This window comes from Rhamphochromis longiceps, linkage group LG5 (genome assembly GCF_057381845.1).
Source record: "Rhamphochromis longiceps isolate RC_006_pf linkage group LG5, R_longiceps_female_GT1.1, whole genome shotgun sequence".
Classification (NCBI taxonomy): domain Eukaryota; kingdom Metazoa; phylum Chordata; class Actinopteri; order Cichliformes; family Cichlidae; genus Rhamphochromis; species Rhamphochromis longiceps.
In genome coordinates this window covers 40,024,737-40,046,965 of record NC_140561.1, presented here as the reverse complement: position 1 = coordinate 40,046,965, position 22,229 = coordinate 40,024,737, and the positions used below count along the sequence as shown (strand labels likewise).

The following is a 22,229-nucleotide window of genomic DNA, read 5'->3' as shown; positions in this document are numbered from 1 at the left end:
CACCGAGGCCTCCTGATGCAGATCAGGGCCTCTGCAGAGAGCTGAACAGATGAAGATGTGCTCGTATACATCTCCATCACAGATTCGTCGTTTTGTGAGTATTTTTGGTGGAAATGGCTTGATTGTCATGTTAATGCTCTTTTTTTTGGGGGGCTGCACATTCTTCCCTCTTTTTTTATTTCATGGTGCTTTTAAACGATGCTGAACATCCATCCTTTTCTCAAAATAAACGTGCCATTCGTTGAAAGCAGAGGATTTTTCTATCATCCCTATGAATGTGAGAGTGGCAGCCTGTCCAGGCTGGACCTGCCACTGAACTCAGACAGGCTCCAGCCTCCCACTGCAGCTCTATGCAGCTTAAACAAATGCAGTTCTTTTATTTGTCAGTACTTTGTGGAAATAACTGGGCGATAAGTAACTTGCTTGTACAGTGAGTCTCTCGTCCTGCAGACAGACTCTTTGTCTTGTATTTTATGTTGAACTCGTTCGACTGTCATGTTTATGCACTTTTTCAGCCATGCATTTGCACATTCTTCTGTTTTATGCAAGTATAGTCCTATCACAGAAAATACTTTCACATTCTGGTATTTTTATTGAGGAGGAAATTAGTTCTGGTCTCTCTGTAGGAAAATAAGGGCGTGGTCCTCGTCTTCCAGCAGAGACACCAGACCTGCCGCTAACTTTCTTTCTTTTACACCTTTGGCTGAATACCGAACTTTAAAGCTCCCTTCAGACTGATTGTAATTTCAGACCGTTATGAACCTGCAGTGAAGACTTACTGACTGCTCAGCAAACATATGGACTCGTGTGTTATTGCAATATGTCAGAAGTCAGGTCGTCTTTAAAGGAGCGTTCCCCAGACGGAAATATCTAGTCAGCTTAAATTTAAGGAATTCAGAAGTTGTTTTTACGGATTGATTCTCATCAAAATTCCTTTTATCAGGCTCAACAGCTAGTATTAATATAACCCGATGAAGCAAACGGAGTGGGGAGAATAATATGCAGGAGATTCACAGTCCACAGACTAACTGCATGTGTTTGGACTGTGGGAGGAAGCTGGAGCACCCAGAGAGAAGCCACGGAGGCAGAAATCTAAGAAACTACAAATACATAAAGAATACTAGATTTTTTTTAAAAGCCTATAAAAATGTACAAAAGATGCAGGAGATGTAATGATCACTGCTGAAATTATATTATCAATGCTTGTTTACAAAACATACCCTGACCCTCTTTACATAAAAGGTTTGTTATCTTTGATTTTGGATTTTTAGATGAGGTTTCTAATTAGTTTTTATTGTAAGCAACCAACTATCCAACAATGACGTGCATAGAAAATCAGTTCAGGGCAAAAGACGAAGAATTAAAGTGTATTTTTCAGACAAACAAATACTAAGATGTACTTTTCTCTATATTAACAGAACTGTTAAAAGTATTAAAGGGCCAGGTTTAAACTCTCTTCTGTCTCTTCTAACTGAACTCAGAACTGTGTAGACATGAAGACGTACGCTGGAGATCAGACTCACGGTAGGATGTGACAGATGTTTGGGTTCTTTTTTAATGGGCAGCAGCAGGTTGCCTGGAGGGTTCTTATTCAGTGAAAACACACAGACACACAAAACTCCTTCCTGGCGTTTGTTGAGACCATAACAGAGCTGGGTTTCCTGCTGGTCAGGTCTTTTTTTCCAGCTCCACCCTTCTCCAAAACCCCAGAAGCAGGAACATGAAAGCAGCCATCCATCGAACCAGACAAAGCCCAAACATCAGTGGACATGAGCGATTATACGCACAGGCAGAAGCACGTCTACCCACGCACCTTCACTCTGCACAAATCACACGGAGACATTTCAGACAAAAACATGAAAAAAATCACGACTACACACACACAGACACACACAGACACACACAGACACGGGGCGCCTCGCTCTCTTCACCCTCATTATATTGTTCGCTCACGCTAACAGAAGGCGGCCGTTTCCTTCTGGGCTTCTTCCAGGAACAGCTTCACTCCTGAAAGAATAAAAAGGCTTTAAAGAAAAGACTTGTTCACTCTGCACCTGCTGGATGACCTGAGCGGGGTCAGGCCAGCAGGTCTGATGGTTTCAGTAACAGTGTGGAGACAGACCAAACATGGAGAGGTTCAGGACACCGAGGTCGGCGCTGTGAACTACGTCTAAGCCCACAGCGAGTGATTTTTCTGTACTTGGTGCAGAAGAAGCAAAGTGAAAAAGAAACTTCAGCTTCACTTGGTTCACTACTCGGTCATTTAACGCATCTGTCTGTTTGTTGATGAGCAGAAAGTCTCTTTTTAAAGGTGTAATCACTGACAAAAGCTTCTGGTTCTCAATGGAAGCCTAAATATGGACGGAATAAGAGGGAAAAGGTGATGTTTACTCGTTCGTCTTTATTCCCGTCTCTGTGAACGACCTGACAGCCATCGATGGGATCCAGAGTATCTTCCTGAATCCACCTCTGTCCTGCTGTTTTGCCATCGCCGCTTCATCCTTTCTTGTTACCATGACGGCTAACTAAAGCACAATCAGCTGCTCCCTGGTGTAAAGAGAGTGAGCAGGGAGTTGCTGAGAAACGTCACTTGAGCGCAGTAATAGCAGGAAGAAACAGAACAGAGGCCTCCAGTCACGCGTGCCCTCAGATGGGACAGCGCCAAATACAGCCTGAAGCAACTACGGGGTCACGATCTTCAGGTTTCTTACCAAAGGAAAATGTTCTGGGATAAAATCCATGTTTGCATGTGTATGTATGTGATTCCTGCCTCAGCACTGATGGGTTTGGTGGTTGTGGCTCAGGTCTGGGGATTGATTAGTTCACTGGCATGTCCTGTACCTCTCCTCCATCACCTCACTTGACACATTCACGCAGTCCAGTGAACAATCCCGCCGCCTGTGTGCCTCTCTTATCTAGTTTCTACCGACTCAGTCGCCCTCGATACCATCGATGGGAATCCATCCAAAAGTGGCTGAGATATTCAACCAGTGTTCACAGGTCCAGCTAAAAAACACACCCAATCTTTAATATAGAGCAACTAATAACTATTAAGAACTATGTCCATCCATCCATCCATCCATCCATCTTCATCCGCTTTATCCAAGGCCGGGTCGCGGGGGCAGCAGCCTAAGCAGAGAGGCCCAGACCTCCCTCTGCCCAGCCACCTCCTCCAGCTTATCCGGGGGAACACAAAGGCGTTCCCAGGCCAGCCAAGAGATATAATCTCTCCAGCGTGTCCTGGGTCTGCCCCGGGGCCTCCTCCCGGTGGGACATGCCCGGAACACCTCACCCAGGAGGCGCCCAGGGGGCATCCTTGTCAGATGCCCGAACCACCTCAGCTGGCTCCTTTCGATGTGGAGCAGCAGCGGCTCTACTCTGAGCCCCTCCCGGATGGCCGAACTTCTCGCCCTATCTCTAAGGGAGAGGCCAGCCACCCTTCGGAGGAAGCTCATTTCTGCCGCTTGTATCCGCGATCTCTTAAGAACTATGTGTTTTATTTAAGAGGAAGGATGTAGCCTTGATTTTCTTAAATGTTGAGTTCAGTCTAACAGATTGAATAACAGGCTGCAGGTGTTCAAGTCTCACCTCTAACAATGCAGTTGAAGAAAGCATAACAATATATGACAAACTTCAAAATTATGGGAGTTGTGTAAGAATCAGGGGGCCCTGTTTCCTTGTCCTCGCTGTCCTTGTGTGGAAGTGACATCAGCTCTTTTCCTCTTCCCAGAAACCCCCAGAGTGAGAGGATATTTCCTACAGGCCTTGAACAGATAGAGGGACACGCAGTGATCATAGAAAGAGAGAAGGGGGGGTAAAAAAGAAGAATTTCCTCTTCCCAGAATTCCTCATCGAGACCAGCTCCGTTCCCACAATGATGTTTGTTTGTCTTGACTCTGAGCTCAGTCATCTTTGTGGAAAAAACAAGCCGTGCACTTGTCTCGGGTGCGGCTCCTGTGGTTTCACCTCAGAAAGGCTCCACTCTGGTTTCACTTTATCTGTGCGAGGTGGTTAATGAACTGTGGAATAAAAGGACTCCACGGTGTCTTTGTGGCGCACCGGACTGTGGCGTGCTGAAAGGAAATTAAAGCGATGGCGATCCCTCAATGTAATTCCAGGCAATCAGACATTATTCAAAATATAAATGTAGCGTGACCCCAAAAGACAAAAGCATGGTGGAAAATACACTCCAGAAACCATGAATGCAACACATAAACACACATTTAGACAGGAAATGCATGCAAAGGAAAGAATCTGGGGTGCCACAGTTCCTCGTTGAAACTAGGCCACATCAGTTACGCACAAGGTCTCCAATGGCTACAGTGCAGTGACACATCAGGTTATGACATCACTGAGGCGTGGCTGTCACCCCAAGCTTGAGCCGTGGGACAGAGGAGTTCACGGGCGACTGAGCGGCTGTCAGGTGCCCACGCTATCGTCGCTCCACCACCGTGCTGACAGGTCTGAGGCGTTAGTGCTGGTTCCAGACTCCGGTCTGGTCTGGACATTGTACCAGAGCTCTTGTGGTTTGATCAGATGCAGCTTTGCAAAGCTAAGGCGTGCTAACATCCTCTTTCAGAGAGGCGTTCCTCTGGCTTCCAGCAAGCCATACTTGTTTCTCTTCTCCTAACTGTACTGTCATGAACATCCGTGGAACATCTGTGGACAGCTCGGGTGGAGTTTTTCACACGACACGCACAGTTATAAGCACTCATTGCTCCAGTTCCACATTAATTAGTTTGTAGTAACTACGTCTGCTTCTCACAGGAAAACAATCCTGAACTAAAAAGCAGACGGTCTCCTTGGAGTCCTTAATGCCGACTGAAAACATGTCTGGACTCCCTGCTATGAATCAAACTGTTCCTAATAAATACCTAAATCAAATATCTGGTTTCCTCTTGGACCTCGCTCTAATCACCAGACTTCTCCCCTCATAACAAAAGTAAGTCCTTCTCCTGCCTTGTTGTTCTGAGCTCAGTGCTGGTTATAAATGACTCGTCTTATTTAAAAGAAAATCTCTAATTTCTCTAATTGGTATTAATGATGGCTAAAGTCACATTTAGCTTTTCCAGCACGATGTAGCAAACCAAAGTTGTGCCTTAGGGATTTTGCAATCTGTTCTCTATGCATCACACAGAGTTCACATGTTCTTGGTTCACATTCAACAAAACATAGCTCTGGAGAAACCCCCCCCCCGCCCTCCCAGGCTGTGGTGTGTGCAGAGCAGAGTGGCAGCGTGGATGATAAAGATTCAGGGGAACGTCAAGCATCTTCCAGGTGCAGCTAAACAAGTCAGAGCGAGTCTCCTTTTGTTCAGAGCCTTCCAGCCAAAACTTTCACCATCACTCATGTTCTTGACCTCGATTCAAGAATTTTGTTTTCTTTCCTGCTGAGAGTCTGACGTCCGCCAGTCCAGCTCTGAAATCGTGTCTCAGAGCCGTGAAACGGGCCGGAGGACCGACTCCTGTAAACAAAACTCTAAAATCAAATCTCAGAGTGTCTCCCGTGGGCATCTGAAACGGCTCAGTGTGGCCATTCTGAATGCCTCTCACAGCAGACGCACTGAGCCTAAGAGAAATTTGTAAGATGATGAGAATGTGACGAACCTGTGAATGCGCACCTGCAGCACACTCGTATCCAGGGCAGGTCCTGGCTTTCACTGCTGGTTATATTTCTATTACTGCTGCTATAAATTCCATCCAAATAAGCTTTAACGGCTTTGACTCTGAATCAAGAATGCAGCAATAATTTTCTCTTCGCAGAAAAAAACGAGTCTGTCTGATTTATCACGACTTAACAGGCCGTAATGGGGGATCTCTGTGAACCCCGAGTGTTTTAAAGGATGAAAGGATGTGGCTAAATGTGCGATGACTGACGCACGCTCACCCCCCTCTTTTTGTCACATCTGCACTTTTTAATAAATCCTGAACAGCTGCTTCTTCAGCTGGTTTACAGCCACGTGGCGGGAGAACAAACATCAGATATAAAGCAGGAGTTGGGATAAAGACAGCGTGTTCTCCGTGACTTTTTGATGGTGGTTAATCTGCTCAGTGTGGTGCAGACAACTGAAGCAATGAGCCATTTATGTACTGCACAGATATTTTAACATCCACCAAAGGATATCTGTTTTTTTAATCCATGCAGAATGATGCACCCACCTCGCTTTTATTGTGAAGGTTCTGTTTGCTGCTGTTCAGCCCTGGCTCTTCCTGTCTGGTGTTTTCCTATCAGCTGATCTGTTGGCCTGGTTGCTGTTGTGCCCATCTCGATATCGTTCATCTCCCGGAGAGTCTCAGAAACCAGAAGAACGAGCCACAGCGCTGAGAAGCTGGGAATCACGCCACTAACACTTCACCCACGATACGACGTTGTTGTGATTTTTAACATTTTTGCGACATGCAGAGTATTGTAACATGTGTTGGGATTTGTCACCTTTTTCAACTGCAAATTATCTCCTCAAATTTAAACTTTGTCCGTATCTGTTTCATGTGAATGTAGATACGGTCACCACTTCGCTGAGATCTCAAAATGATCCAGAGGAGCATGAATCAAAGTCCTCGGAGCTGTAAAAAGAGGAACAGCAAAGTTAGAGGAACACAGCAGACCTTACAAATGGAGAAGGAAAATACGGCACCATAAATATTAAACATACATTAGAGAATCTTTCACAATAACACGCCTTGTTCAGCATCTGCTTTTGCTTTGTAAATGCTTTTACCTCGGCACAACGTGCCAGTCATGTCTGGCAACGCGAAAGCTTCAATAAAGTAAGTCCAAAGAGTTATGTGCTGTAAAAAACCCAAAAGAATAGAAGAAGAAAAGTTTCCCTTCCTTTTGAAATACCGAGCAATACTCTGAGATTTACTGCCTCCTGATGCTTTTGCTCTTATTATTTCCATCCCTGATAATCGTAGAACACGTTATCGTAAAGTGCCCAGTTACAGTACTTTACTTCCTTTGAATATTGCTTATTACAAATATGCAATGAAAGCACATGGAGATATTTAATATTGTTGCAAATATACTTTTGTGTTTAAAGAGACTTTTGTATTTTTCTCATTTCTTCAAATATAGAAATAATGTAAACAACTTCCCATTTGTAGAAGCCGGCCTATCACAGCTGTAATAACAGGGCTTCTTTACTGTGCCTCTTATTTTTATTGCTAATTACAATTAGACACACAGATCTATAGATTCTATAGGAATAGAATTAAGAGGACGGCTGGACGGACAGATGGACGGACGGATGGACGGATGGATGGACGGATGGATGGAGGGTTTCTGTCATGCTTGTGATGAACTCGATCTTGAAGGTGTTGTCGTTTAAAGGGTTTTCACACATTCCACACGTGCTCGTGTATTCGACTCTTGCATAAGCTGCTCATTCGTACTGTCAGCACCCTGCCCGTCTGTGTGACCTCAAACCCGCCGTCAGTAAACCAAGAATGTTGTTATGTTCTGCTCGCTAAGAGAGATAAATAGACGTTGGGCGTGTGTTTCAGCTGTACTGTCAGGTACCAGTGGGTGCCTGCTGGATCGGGGGCCCCGGGGCTGTGCACCTGCTCACTGAGGACTGATGTGAACTCCCCAACACCCACCGAAACACACGAGCTCATAAAACGCAGCTGAAGCTCTGTAGTGTATCTGTGACAACGTTTTCATTTTTGATTTAATCAGCAAATTATTTTGACCAAAACCCAGAAGTGAAGACGACGATAAATGTGTTTAGGTGTCCGACTTCAGGGGCGAGAAATGAAGCAAAGGTTGAAATGTCAACAAGCTGCACTCCTGTTATTCACAGTATCACTAATTAGCAGGCATCAATTTCTCTGAGATGCAACTATTCATTCGATGGGTGCAGCTCACTAACTGAGCTTATTTGCATCAGTTTATCCAAGCGAGTCACACGGACACAGACACCAATCAGAGATCGTCTGGATACCACCAGTCACTGGTTGGTAACCAGTGACATCACGGGCGTTGCCATCTTCTCTCTAGGCTTATGTGCCTAAGGGCTAATTGAGCGCGCCACCCTTCTTGTTTAAATATGATCTTATATTTTTTATTTTGGGAGTTTAAAGTTGCAAATGAGGTGATTAGAACGAGGTGACAAAGGCTCCTTCTGTCATATTTTGCTTTATCTTTGTATAGTGGGAAGTTTAGTACACAGGAAACACTTTTCATTCTTTAAGTACATTTTGCTTTCCTGAGCCTGTTTTTGAACCAAAGACTTCTTCTTCTTCTACTGCAGAAGAAGAAGAAGAGTGTGGTCAGGTTGTGGAGCTGCATAAAACATGGGTGAAGGATAAAGATTATTAGATTAGGGATTTGTTGGAAATAAGTCAGCGTTACATGAAAGGGAGACAGACGTGGATTTAAGAAACAAAGATATTGCACTTCTCAGTGTTGAAGTATGAGTGGAGGGATTAGCGGGGAGGTTCAGATGGAAGAAGAGGAGTTATTAAATCATGATGAGGATTAGAGGGTTGGCAGAGAGATGTTGTAAAGCTGTCACCTTCGCTGGTTGACTTACAACAAGAAATATTAAAGTAAGGGAGAAGACTCGGAGGAGGACGGAGGGAGTAAGAGAAAAGCGATCAGGTGCTAACAGCAGAGAGAGGGAGTTTCAATAAAGAGGGTTAAAGGAGGGAAAAGTAGAGCAGTGAAGAGGAGGATGATGCAGAAAAACTCAAACGTGAAGGTATGAATTAAACGAAACCAGAAAGAGTAGAAGAAGAACAGCGGGAGTCCTCCACCTCTCTGCTGATAAATCATCCCAGCAGTTAAAATGAGATTTTTCAGCTTCCCTCAAGTGGCCAGCCACGTTTTCACCTCACCTCCTGTAAACATAATAAAACGACTTAATCCCCCGACCAGGAGCAAGACACGCTTGCTTCTACTCTGCGGGGAGATGAAGGTCACAGAAAGCATGTGAAGCATTCAGAGGCTCTGATTTTATAAGCAGGTCCAAAGTGTGGACGGTGCCATCGCACCAGGAGCGGCCGAGCCTCCCGTCTCCTCCTGCGGCGTTGCCTAATTCACTTGAAAAAAGAACCAAATACTTAACTTCTTTGAAAATCCAGAGTCTTGGAAGGGTTTTCTGTGAGGTGGCAGTGAAATCATCGCAGTGGTGCCTGCAGGATTTCTCTGCCTGGGCTGCAGGAAGGCCTGCAGACGAATGAACCGAATCAACAAGAACACAAAAATGTTTCTTTTCCTTTGAAGCGCGATGTGTTGGGAACCAACGGGAAGCCCGTTTTAGACATTTTTATCCTCTCATCATTCAAACAAACCTCTCCTTCAACTAACATAGGAAGCTGTGCACAAAGAGTGGATATCTGTGAGCAAAAACAGCCTATTTCAGGAGCTCCGGGTTTGAGGATGTGGGTTACAAGGTTACTGATACACAGTCTGACTCTTTGATATCACTCAGCTTTTCTTCTCTGCATCGTCCTGACCTCCATCAGCTCAACACAAGAAAGCATCGCAGGGTGCTTGTGCATTAAAACCTGCAGTGATTCCTGATGAGGCTGCAAACCGGGATGTGACACAGCTTGTTGTGTTTACTCATTGTTTGGCAGCAACCCCACCATGCAGCAGGAACAGAAAATAAAGATGGATCCAGCTGATAACCATGGGAACGGTTCTCCACAACAATATCGCCCACTTCTACTCTATGGCTGCTTTATGGCTCCAATGCGTGATACTGGGACACAGTTCTTAGACCGTGTGTTTTTGTGTAATCGGTCCAAGAGAACAACCTCCGGGGATGGAAAAGAGCCCACGCTGGTGTGCCAAACGCTGCAGGTCCTCTAATGTTTACTTAAGGTTCCAATAGTGACTCATAGACTCCTGTGTTAATGTCCAATTTTAAAGCAGAGAAACAAACTTCTGTGTTCATAGGTTATGAATTCACTTTGCTAACCAAGCTAATTTATAATAGCTGATAAAGTTAAAATAAGTGTAGCCCAGCCATGCTGGCTATGTCCATATTTTATATATAGTCTTTGACTTGATCCCTGTTTCTTTTAGTGGGTTTTTCCATTCATACAACTGTACTGATTTATTAGTTGCATACTACTCTAAATGCTCTGGGTGGTCAGGTGATGCTAGTACAGCCACAGTGCTAAAGGTTTAACTCAAACTAACAGTTGTCTTTGACCTGCAGTTGAACTGAATCTGACCCCCACCCCTCAGAAAAATGCCATAAACATCTGTTTTATTTTTAGAGCCGCCTTCAAAACTTGGCCCTCTTATCTCGCTGGCTTTGCCACATTGTTTGGCTGTGAAAGAGACTGCGTAGTGTGTTTGTTTGTGCGTGTGTTCAGTCTGCGGGACTGAATCACACCGACAGACAGACAGTAGAAACAAATGCTGAGTTTCCTTCAGGGATTTATTTAGAGTCTCGACAACACCCAGGTCTCCTTGGGTACAAACACACGGACGGACGAGCGTCTTCACGTGAGATCTCTGCACTTGATGCTTCACGTTTCTTTGTCTCTGCTGCAGTACAGTTTCTCGAGGCGCTCAGTCACATGTTTGCATGTCAGACGAGCAGAGAGGAAGAGACGCTTTGTCCTCGTCTGTCTCCACGTTGACAGATCTGAAGAGGCCGCTTCCCCGAGTTTCACTCCATCGCATCTGTGTGTGCTTATATTTTACATGTATAATAACCGATGCAGAAAACCGCTCTCTCTGTCTGTTCCCTGGATTTTTAACCCTGGGGTGACAGCTTTACTGTTGTTTACTTGAAATTTCCCACACAGGCACATTTTTAAGTGAGCTCTCATCAGTAGGATGTTTGCACCGTTTTCTGCCTCACTGTGTGAGGATTCGGCTCTGAGAGGAGATTTCCTTCATCTAAAGAAACTTTTAAATGAGCTGTGTTTGTTCTCCGGTGTTTGACTGTCATTACTGTCAAAGTTTCAAACAATAAAAGGAGCCATTACAGCCAATAATCCGTCATCACCAGGAATTACACAGGAATGCTTTTCATTTGAAAAGGTTTTATTTGCAAGTCTACCATTAGGTGGATTAGAGTTGCAGGATATTAAAGGCTGTCATTAAGTCGAGAGTCATTCTCAGCTGCTTTGATGCGTGTAGTTGCATTAAACCTTCAAAACATCGTCTAATTAAGGCATCAGTTTCCCTCGATTGCATCTGTAAGGGAAGCCTTTTATTTTTCAGTGTGGCAGAACTGAGAAGCCAAGCAGAAATTCCTCAGGTTAGAAAAGCTTGTTAGTGCATCCCAGAGTGCATCCAGTATGGAAAAGCTCCTCCTCTGATGATACCAGTGAGCTCTTGAACGTTTTAGTTCTCACGTGCTCAGAGCGCTGCTGCCAAGTCGTGCTGAGGCCGAATTAAAACACGGCCGAGGGAAAAACCTTCAGCTGTCTTTCTTCTGTCAGCAGGCGTCTGTCCAACCTGTTGAGCTCTTTAAAACCAGCTGATGTTATCCAGCCATCCGCTCTGATAGATTATGACAAATTATGGTTTGATAACATGGGCGGGTCCTGTGCTTTACGGGCTGGAATAGTTTAGGTTAGGCTCTGGATAAAGTGGAAGGAATGAAATTAAGTTAGGACTGCTGTTGTTCTCGTTAATTTGTTACTAGACATGCTTCAATAAGCTCGATGAAATCGGGAGATTCTATTGGACTGGACAGCTGTTAACATCGAGTTTTATTGTTGCAGGTCCAAGCAGACACAAAGGAACTGTACAAAAAAGGAAATGTAACTGAAATGAGATGTGAAAAAAGGCCACAGAGAGAGAAAACGAAGATGACCACAAAGAAACAAAGGAAAAAACCACAGAGGAATGCAAAACAACAATGAAGGGCCTTTAAAGGACCACAGGATGCCTGAAAACATCTCCAGACACACTCAGACTACAGGCGGAGAGAACGACCACAAACAGGCTCACAGTGACTAGAAAGACTCAAAATAACGAAACCAACATATGTAAAACTACGGAAGACACAATTTATATATTATGGATTGATTTCACTCCTCTGTCCCGTCGTCTGTCCATCGCTGCATCTTATATTTTGCGGAGGACAATCAGATTGAGCAGAGTTACTAACAAGCTGCAGGTACCTGCCTTCCCTCTCTCAGCAGGTACGTCTCTGTTCATCCCTCAAACTAACGTCTTGAAACCGGCCGTCACCATAATTTATGAACGGCACAAAGTGATAAATGGACCCGGTTCCCTCGTGAGCTACGTTCCCACATTAACCGAGCCGCCGCCTCGGTGTACTTCCTGCGTGCTGGAGAGCTATCCAGGTGTTTGTGATTTGCTAAAGATGAATCCAAAGTGCAGAGGAAGTTTGGGAATATGGGAAATAAAAAAAGAAGACTGGGTTGTTTGTTTTGGAAACGCGATTCGATTTTCGATCTGGACAGTTTGGCTGTTTCTGCAAAAATGTATTTAATTTGAATTTAATTATCTGTGAATATCAGATGGAGCCGCTTTGATGTCTTTATTTCAGGTGACTGAGTCCCAAATAACCAAACTGAAGTAGGTAAACAAACTGTTTCTTTGCTTCTTGTTCGACACACGTGACGCGAACGACGACCTCACGCTCCGACTCGTAACAGTCACGACGTCGGCCGAGCTTTTGAGTCTGTCTGCAAACACGCTGGAAGTGTTTACGTTGTCTTTCAGCATCCGTCTTCACTCAGCAGGCCAAGAAGAACCTGACACGTTATTTATGGTCTGCCTTTCTCTCTCTCTGTCTGTCTCTGTTTTTGGAGTGTATGAGCGCTGTTCACGTTTAGGAATGTTTTCTAAATGAGATATGCAGCTAGTGCCGTTTGCCAAGAGAACATCCAGTGTTTTCTTAGATTAAGATGCCAGTAAGCCCCTCTGGATGGATTCTGGGCTCCTCCGATATGAATGTAAACATATTCCAGTAATCGTTTATCTTTATCCTTCACTGTTGACTTAATTTAATGAGATCTGATTGCACAGCTTCTTCTCATAAACTGACACAACTCTTCTTTTCATGAACCGCTTTGTGACACTTCAGTGGCTTTAGAGCGAGTTTGCATCATCAGGTGAAATATTCAGAGGTTTTGGATGATTTGCTATAAAATGAGGCATGACTGATTTAGTACAGCCCGCTGTGAGTAATGTGATGTATTTTGATTTTAAATGGGAATGAACTGTTTAAACAGTGTTTTCCTGTTCATTCTGACCACTCAGAGCGCTTTACAAACCACGTTCCCACAGCGCTATCTTCCATCGTCTTTCAAGCCACCCAGAGAAAACCTGAGCAAGCACAGGAAGAACATGCAAACTGCTCAAAGAAAGACTCATTAATGCACAGATAAGTCCTGCTGCAGGATAACTGCATGCATTACTGCCCACCAGGCTGCTGAGTGTTGGTGCTCTCTGTGCAAAACACTGCCAACGCTGTGGGTACGCTTATTAAAGGACATTAATGCAGCGACCACATCGTGTGCTGCAGAGCCCTGAATAGTCAGATGACATCATCACAGAGAAAACTCTGGTGTTTGTTTAGCCCACATCATTAGCTGCAAGTAGCTCAGAAGTCCTCTAAAGAGGTCACACACCAGCTGGTGCAAAGTCTGAGCTGCGCATCGCCCCCCCCGTCCTCCTCAGTCATCCTGCAGAAGCTCCAAACTACCGTGAATCGAATAATTAAACTGAGCTCGACTGGAATAACTCAACAGTGAAGCTGCTTTCATCTGGTGTTTAAATAGACTGGCTTCTAGTGCTGCACATAACGTGCTCTCCTCTGCATACGTTTTAATTACCGAGTACTTCATAATGATTAGCAGCCTCTCCAGTTTGCAGACAAACTCCACAGTCCTGCACGGTGACGGTGGTCCTCGTTCTGCTCCTGATACCACCAGCCTGTAGGTTAAACACCGATGCTGTGCGTGCAGCGTGATCTCACGACAAAGCCGAACACAGCAGGTTACATGTAAATGTTTCTGTGAAGGTGGAGCCAGACTGGATTCGTCTGAGGTGCTCTTGGATTATGAGCATTTTAAGCTTCTTGAGCTTCAAAAGCATATCTAACATGACGTGTCATCTCTGTCCTGTTTCTCATTTGTCCTCCTATCAGCTGCCGTCCTGAGTGTGATGTAACCGGTCAGACGGTCCTTCTTCACGATGATGCTGATTTTTGCTGCAGCCCTGCAGGCAGCAGGTGCAGTCAGGACCCGAGAAGCAGTGTCTGTGCACGCGATTTTCATGATGGTGTTTCTCGTCCCTCTGCTGTGGCAGCCTGCAGCATCGAGCGCCGCCCCCGAAGCCAAAACCTGGAGCCAAACAGGACCGCGGCTGCAGCTCTCCCACTCAGGTAAGAATCACGTCGAAACGTGCTGAGAACAAGTGCTGAGAACAAGTGCTGCACTTTTGAAACCTCCAGTGTTTGAGTGTTTGAGGACTTTTCACTGAACAAGTAGACGTAATTATTTTAAAAGTGTCACAAATAGGTAAAAAGATTGGCTCTTAGGGTCTCGGGCCCCTCAGCAGTTTCCCACTTTGCCCAGTTGGTAATCCATCCTTTGGGTACCAGTAAAAAGAAATAGAGCGACAGACCAGTCAGTGAGGATTAGACCAGTCTGAAAGCTGTGGGTGTTTCGTGGGTAAAACCCGACTTTCCAGCTGTTTAATAAACAGAATGAGTGAAACCAAAGAAAATCAAGTGCTAGCTGTGATGTTTGGATGTTAGAACCTCACATCTGCACCACAAACACACCAATGACAGACATTTACATTTTCATGTCCACAGTTTATGTGACTCCTTTGGTCTCTAACTCATACAAACACTTTAGGCCTAATTTGCCAGTTTTGCGGACGATTTAAGCAGCACCATTAATCACGACTGTCACTGGTTGTAGCTTTCCACAGAGCTTTTCAGTAAACACATGAAGACTGAGAGTCAGAAGGCTTTTTAGGATCACAGTTGGCCATCGAATAGATTGTTTCAGGCTTTCTTTGGTGGCCAGTAGCAGAGCTAAGAAACAATATCTTCATAATTGAGTTTAACCTCAGAGGAGGAACTTTTCCATCTGTCATCTTCCTTTTTGTCTTTTACTATTTTCACATGAGAAAACTGTGACTGTTTCGTATCGTTGTTGAGTCGCTGCCTATCAGTTAACGTCCCCACTTGTACAGTCGAGACTTGATTAAGGTGCTGGTGAAAGTGGATGTTGGATTATTTCCTGGCTTTTGTGATGTGTGATGGTAGAACGGTCTGTCTGTATCCGGCTAACGCTTTTCAGCAGTAAAGTCATAATCTCTGGGGGCTTATTGCAGTCTGGAGAGAACTTTATAACTCTGTCAGTGAAGTAATGTCTATAATACACAAAGTGATCCGGGGACTTGTGTCGCTGTAAAAATGTCCCCCACGTACAGCAAAGTCACATTTTCCTTTACTTTCCCAGAGTTTTAAAGGACACTGATCTGCGACGCCCTGATTAATGTCGATAACAAATGCTTTTTGTCTTCAGTAAAATATTTTATGAGTGCAGTGAGCAGAATTAAAGTGGGAGACTCTGTTATGAGCTAACGGTGGCCGTAAAACACTCCTGATTGGAGTCAGCACCTGCAGGTCGCTGTCGTCACCCACATTCAGACTTCGTACTGCAGCGTTTAGAAGATGCAGATTTTGACTTTTTTTCTTAAAGCTGGAGGTTAATCCTCAGCTTCACTGTTGTAGACATTAAACTGTGATAATCCTCCATCGGACACAGGTCGTTTTATCTCCTCTCCCGTTAGCCTGTCTTTAAACCGGGCCCTGGATTATTGTTGGATTATAGGCTGGTTTAAAGATTTCGTTTCCCAGATAGCGAGCTTTTACTTTTCCTCGGCAGAATTATGAAACACCAAACAAATACTCCATTGGTTTTGAATATTTTGCGGATCTGTGATGATCTTTTTCTTTGTTTTCATCATATGTGACACCAAATGGACGCTTCCAGTTTTTGGATGTCAGATGAACCAACAACCTGTTGGGCGTGATTGACAGCTCAGAATAATCCTTCTGTATCATACACTTTGTTTCATTACCTGAAATGAGCAGCTTTAGCTCCTCCCACCTTTTCCTGATTGGCTGCCCCTCACCACAGAACATTTTGCTATGCCAGCCCTGCACTGATGATGCTCTCTGACTCACTTTAGCGTCACGTCTGATATTTTCTGTGTTGTTTTCTATTCAGATTGTTTACAGATACTTTGTTTTATTTCATGTTCTTTTATTGTATTTTACGTTATTCCGATTGTTTCTCCGTGGGCCCCTCAGGTAGTGAGGTTACAGCTCGGTGTGTGCTGTAGCAGGTGGGCTGCAGGGATACATTTTCCATTTTAACGCTGAGCGTCGCTGTGACGGTGAACGGAGCTCCAAAAGGTGATGAATGTGCAGTTTGTGGTTTGTTTTGAGTTGTTTGGCTGTCTGACCAACGTGAGCTTTTGTTAGCACGAGTTTGTGATTCCTTTGAGATTACGGTCAGTTTTCACAACCAAGAAAGACCCAAAAAATGTAAACAAAGTACAGATCCTAAAACAAAGTGCGGTTGTTTTTAAGTCTGGTTGGGGCCGTCATCAGATGACTCGTGGTGTCTCGGCATGCTTTGCCAGGCCTGGACTGCAGCTTCACTTCCTAAAAAAAAGTCCATGTCCACTTTCCTCACTGTGCTATTTCAAATCCAGTCTGCTATCCGGTCGTTAAGTGATGACGTGACGAATCCTACTTCCGGGTCTAAAGTAGTCTGCGTTTAATATGGCTTTTGTGTTGTTAACATGTTTAATGTTTTGTATTTTCTTCTATTTAATCTCAAAAAGCTCCTAAAACAGTCAGTGATCACTGTTGACCTCCCTCGGCTTTTATTACCGTTAATCATTTATTTAAGCTCAGTTTTTAAAACCTTAGGATGTAACTACAGCCCAGCCCATGCAGCAGTATATGAGTGACTAACCTCGTATTGTGGATGGATTACCGAATTTCCCAGAGGAACCCACCCGAGGGATTAATAAAATTTTATCTTATCTTATCTCAGTTGTTCTCCTGGCTGAAGTTTGGTCCTTTTACAGTATCCTGCCATGCGATTACATTTGTTCCTGACCACCGAGAACACTCACGTTAACTTTTATCCAGTGGAAAAAAGTTAGCTTGTTTATATTATGCTAACATAGCTGTGTCGCTAGCGGTCACGTAGCACATCATTATATACCAGCTAGCCCAACTTCAGTAACCCTACAAACGTCACTGCTGTTTAGTTTTCTGTCTTCATTTATGTTGGAAGTGATAACAGAGCTGTGCGTTTTAATTTGTTTCCAAAACCCCGCAGTCAGGACATGCTATATTGTATTTAGATAGAAGCTAGCGAGCTAACTTCCTGCTAACTTCTAACTCCGTTAAATGTCATAAATTCCGTTTTCATGGATGCCTGGATGTTAAACTCAATTGTTACACCTGGTAGAGCAGAACGCTGATCATTTTATTAAAGATGAAAGACTTTAGACAGTTTTTCAACTCTCAGTAATGCCATAGTGATCGTTTATATATATATATGGACCTGGAGTTCAGGCCCAGACACGGCTAGTGACGTCAGACTTAACGACCGGATACAAAATATTACAAAGCCTTTTTGACTGTGCACATTTTTGTTCTGATGTTCTGAGTGCAGGAAAAACAGCGGTTTATGTGACAAAGATTCATCTTAAAGAGATAATTTGACACGTAAATTGAAAATAAAAATGCGCTCCACTGCAGGAGCACAACACTTAAATCACCAGTGAAGTCATCTATCCAGCTCCAATCACACTAACACACTTTTCTCCCCCTGAATGCTTGCTTCCTCCTTGGCAACCAGCAACACCAGTAAAGCCAACAACTGCTTCCTATCCAGCGGTAATTAGTTCAGGGCGGCTGGTCTCATTGTGCTGCAGTTAGCGAGTGTTTGTCTGCTGAATGAATGAGTGAAGACATGGAAGACTGGAATTAGTGAAGCAGTGACTGTGCTGTTTGTAACAATCGAGTGATTGTGCTGAAGTGAGAGGGGAGGGTTTCGGAATAATCACCGAGGACCTGACGGGACTATCGAAGTCAGAGACATTTGAATACACTCAGTGAATGTCAGCGAGACAAAGGGAGGGAAAAGGAAAGACCTGAAAGTTATTTTGATGGATTAAAGATAAAAACAGAAGCACATAATACCTCAGTGGAAACTGCAGCTCTTACATGGAGACACTTATTCTGTATTATTGTCGGGTCTTACTGTACAGCACTGTTGTTGTGATTTGGTGCTATATGAATACAATTTAACCTATTGAACTGAAGTTATTTTGGCTGAAATTTTCTGGTAATAAATGATAAATAAAGAACTAATTTCCTGTTAAGGCATGTTTATTAATAATTAATAATAGTTAATTAATCAAAATTATTTATGTCATCAATTTATGATTTCTATACAAACAGTGACCTCTGGGCCTAAAACATGAAGCTAGCACTAAAGTGTTGAAGCTGCAGTTCCTCTAGTGTCCACTTGAGGCTCCACCAGTGAGCCAGTCCCCATAGACCAGCGGTCCCCAGCCTTTTTTGCACCACGGACTGGTTTATGTCCGACAAGATTTTCATGGACCTGCCTTTAAGGGGTTGTGGATAAATATAAGAAAATAAAACCAGTACTGGTACCAAAAGAAGATGTATTCATAATACACAGGAAAAGACTCAAGGAAACAGAGTTAACGATAAAAACGATTTAAAAAAATAGCGATAACAACCCTGAAAACCATCAATTTCACACCCCAGCCTCAAATCTGGTACCGAACGTCTCGGGGTTGAAGACTGTAGAGCAGAAATGAACATGTTTATAGTCTGTTTTAAGTATAACTTAGAATTGTTAGGGTGTGGTCTCTGACTGACAGGTGGGTGGAGACACAGGTGGCTGTCAGCTTTCAGCGGGGAGGTGTGGCTTCACCTCAGCTTGCTGGAGCTCTTTATATCAGCGGTCCCCAACCTTTTTTGCGCCACGGACCGGTTTATGCCCGACAATATTTTCACGGACCGGCCTTTAACGTGTCGCGGATAAATACAACAAAATAAAACTAGTACCGGTAGCAAAAAAAGAAGATTTATTCATAACACACGTGAAAAGACCCAGGAAAACCGAGTTAATGATAAAAACGATAACAAAATAACGCTGAAAACCGATAAAAACCCTGAAAACCATACATTTCACACCTGAGCCTCAACTCTCGCGGCCCGGTACCAAACGACTCACGGACCGGTACCGGTCCGAGCCCCGGGGGTTGGGGACCGCTGCTTTATACCATTTGCACTTATATCTCTCCGACAATACAGCTTGCTATGTGGTTAATAGAACATCCAAGAAACTTCAGCAAAACCACTGGTGCATCAAATCTATCTGTTATTGGTCCTGTGACTCAGGTGATGGAGAGACGTTTAGCTCACCTGACTATGTGACACGTATCATGTACAGCAGGGGTGGGGGAGCTCCAGGCCTCATCATGTACAGCAGGGGTGGGGGAGCTCCAGGCCTCGGGGGCCGGTGTCCTGGAGGTTTTAGATGTCCTTGATCCAACACAGCTGATTCAAATAAACCAACTGAGCTGCTTTCTGCATTATGCAGCTAACGCGTCAAATGGAACATTCCAGACATGTTACACACACACACACACACACACACACACACACACACACACACACACACACACACACACACACACACACACACACACTTTCACCACACATGTGGCATCACCTGTGAGTACAGACGTGGCTTTCTGTGATGCTTCTGTTGCCGTCTAAGAAGCTTCTGTCCCGTCAGCTGACGTCCATTTCAACGTTTTTACCCAAACAGTCCGATCTCGGAGGACGTCTCGCAGTATCACGCTGCTGCTGTGTAATGGGATTACATGTGTCTGTGTGTGGCGTTGGAAACAGTAGCAGCTCAGTGGTTTCACAGCAGTAAAAGGAGGCAGTGAACTCCATTTAATGAAGCACGCCGAGGTCCTCGTGCTGTGTTTGTAGCTGCAGGATGAACAGCAGACACGCTGTTAATATTTTATAAGGTAGATACTCAGACAGGACACACACACACACACACACACACACACACACACACACACACACACACACACACACACACTGAGCTCTAAACTTTATAGTTGCTCTTTTTATTCACTGTTTTTGTTCACGTCAGTCAGTATTTATTGTGTGAACTCTTCAGCTTTCCTTTCTTCATTTCATTTTCCCACACACTTTGATCCTGGAGTAACACAGACAAACTCAAGTACTTGAGGTCAACCTTGGCAGCCAGCATGTGTCTGTCCTTAAGTGTGAAAAGTGAAGCAGAGCCTTAAACCTGTGTTCTTCCTGACAGGAGCTTTCAAAAGAATTTGATCAGTGACCTCAATGAACATTTCCCCGGTGAGTCTATAATCCACGTCTCTAGCTTCAGTGGGTGTCTTCCACTTGCCAGCCATCTTTAAATCAACCTTGGCTGTTATCTACCTCACTTTAATTTAAGTGTTTCCCAGGATACAAAAACTTAATCATAAGTCAAATTTGGACAAATAAACGGGTTAAATGTTTCATGACTTTGTACCAAACTAAGATAAAAAACATTTCTTTATTATTATCGACTCTGCTGTTACAGAAATCTCCACAGATTTCATGTGTATACAAGTTGCTCTCGAATGATGTTTGATGCTCAGTGAGTATGACACTTTAACCACCAAAATGTGAAAAGTTATGTTAAATCATTTGAACTTTGAACAAACAGTTGGGTAAATAAACACTTTGATGTTGTCGTGTTGGGCACAACCCAATTATCACAAGTGAAATCTAGAGGATCGTTGCTGCCATACTCAGTGTTTCCAAATAAGATAAGATAACCTTTATTAGTCCCACGCGTGGGAAATTTGTTGTCCACTACATGAGCAGCTACATGGTGGTGAGGTTGGGTGCATCTATGAATCACGAGGTTGGTGGTTCGATCTCTGCTCCAGTGTGCGTACCAGAGTGGGCTGAAGTGTTCCTCTGATGTGTTCACAGACAAGTAGTTTATTCCATCACTTATACAGTCCAACACACACACACACACACACACACACACTGGTCTTCGCTGCAGGATGAGGGCTGCTCTCTGTGGATTCCTGCTCAGGTCAGACGCTGGGTCAGCTGTGACGCATGCACTTTACCCCCGTGAGTGTGTGTGTCTGCAGGATGTGTGCATGCCTGATTGGCTTAAAAGTAAACCGACAAACGTTGCGGGGCCACGGCGTGCGTGAAAGCTTCTACCTCTAACCTGGATCCTGTTGTTTCCCGTCTGTGCTCTAATCTGGGATCGTCTTCGGGCCTCTGGAAAACACACGCAGCCAAACATTCGTCAGCTGCACCTCTGGTCTCACACACATGAACGCTCACGCACACGCATGCATCGACACATGCAGGCAGGGTTTGCTCTCACGTGTACAGGACGGACTCGGACTCTTCTCAGCCTGTCGACACATCACGCGGCGATCGTAAACGTGGACGTGATCACACGATTACACACAGGCGTGCGTTTACACAACATGTGAGGATTCCTGTCTGTAGAGACTTTATATATTTTTATGGTTTCCATCTAAAAGAGAGATTCTTTGCTGTCATTTGTGTAAAATGAAATAACCTTGCATTAGTTAAAAATGATAAACCAAATCTCAGAATAATGAGGAGTTTATTTTTCCCACAGTTACCAGCTTTATACTCAAGACGGAGCGTAACAGTGATCTGGGTTTAATGCCGGACTTGTTGAGTTATGAAAGTTTGGACCTGCTCAGCTGTGAAGAACACTGTGGTGTAAATATGTCTGACGCCCGGCTCACAGGGTGTTTATACTGCGGACATTTCGCTCATGACTGTGAGACATACATTAAGATTAGTCTATGTTAAGCTGTCTGAATTTTAAAACACAGCTTTGGAGTGTTTTTAAATGCATCGACGTTAACGTTTTACCTTTCACTGGTGATGAGGGAACTTGTGCAGGACTTGGCAACCAAAACTATGTGATGACATTATGTGATCACGCGACAGTTGCTCTGCGATCCACTCGTAATGGCATTAAGTGTAACACTTGCTCACTTGTAGAGGTGATCTTAACAAAACCTATGAAATCATGAACCTCTCTGTCCTCAAAGAGTGCTTTTCAAAAGGCTGTTGGAGGGAGACGGAGAGACAGAGCCTGTGAAAG

General features: G+C 44.1%; 1 protein-coding gene across 3 annotated transcripts in view; it reads left to right on the top strand.

Annotated features, from left to right (window-relative positions):
- LOC146670644 (semaphorin-3D) overlaps positions 1-22,229 on the top strand; it is a 102,454-nt gene that overhangs the window by 30,704 nt on the left and 49,521 nt on the right. For 2 of the 3 annotated variants that reach the window (XM_085407660.1, XM_085407658.1), the window contains exon 2: positions 14,093-14,329. In XM_085407660.1, the coding sequence (XP_085263786.1) occupies positions 14,140-14,329 (190 nt within the window). In that variant the 5' untranslated portion in view covers positions 14,093-14,139. Of the gene's footprint in view, positions 1-11,390; positions 12,117-14,092; positions 14,330-22,229 lie in introns of those variants that run through there. The other variant, XM_085407659.1, reaches the window with a different exon arrangement.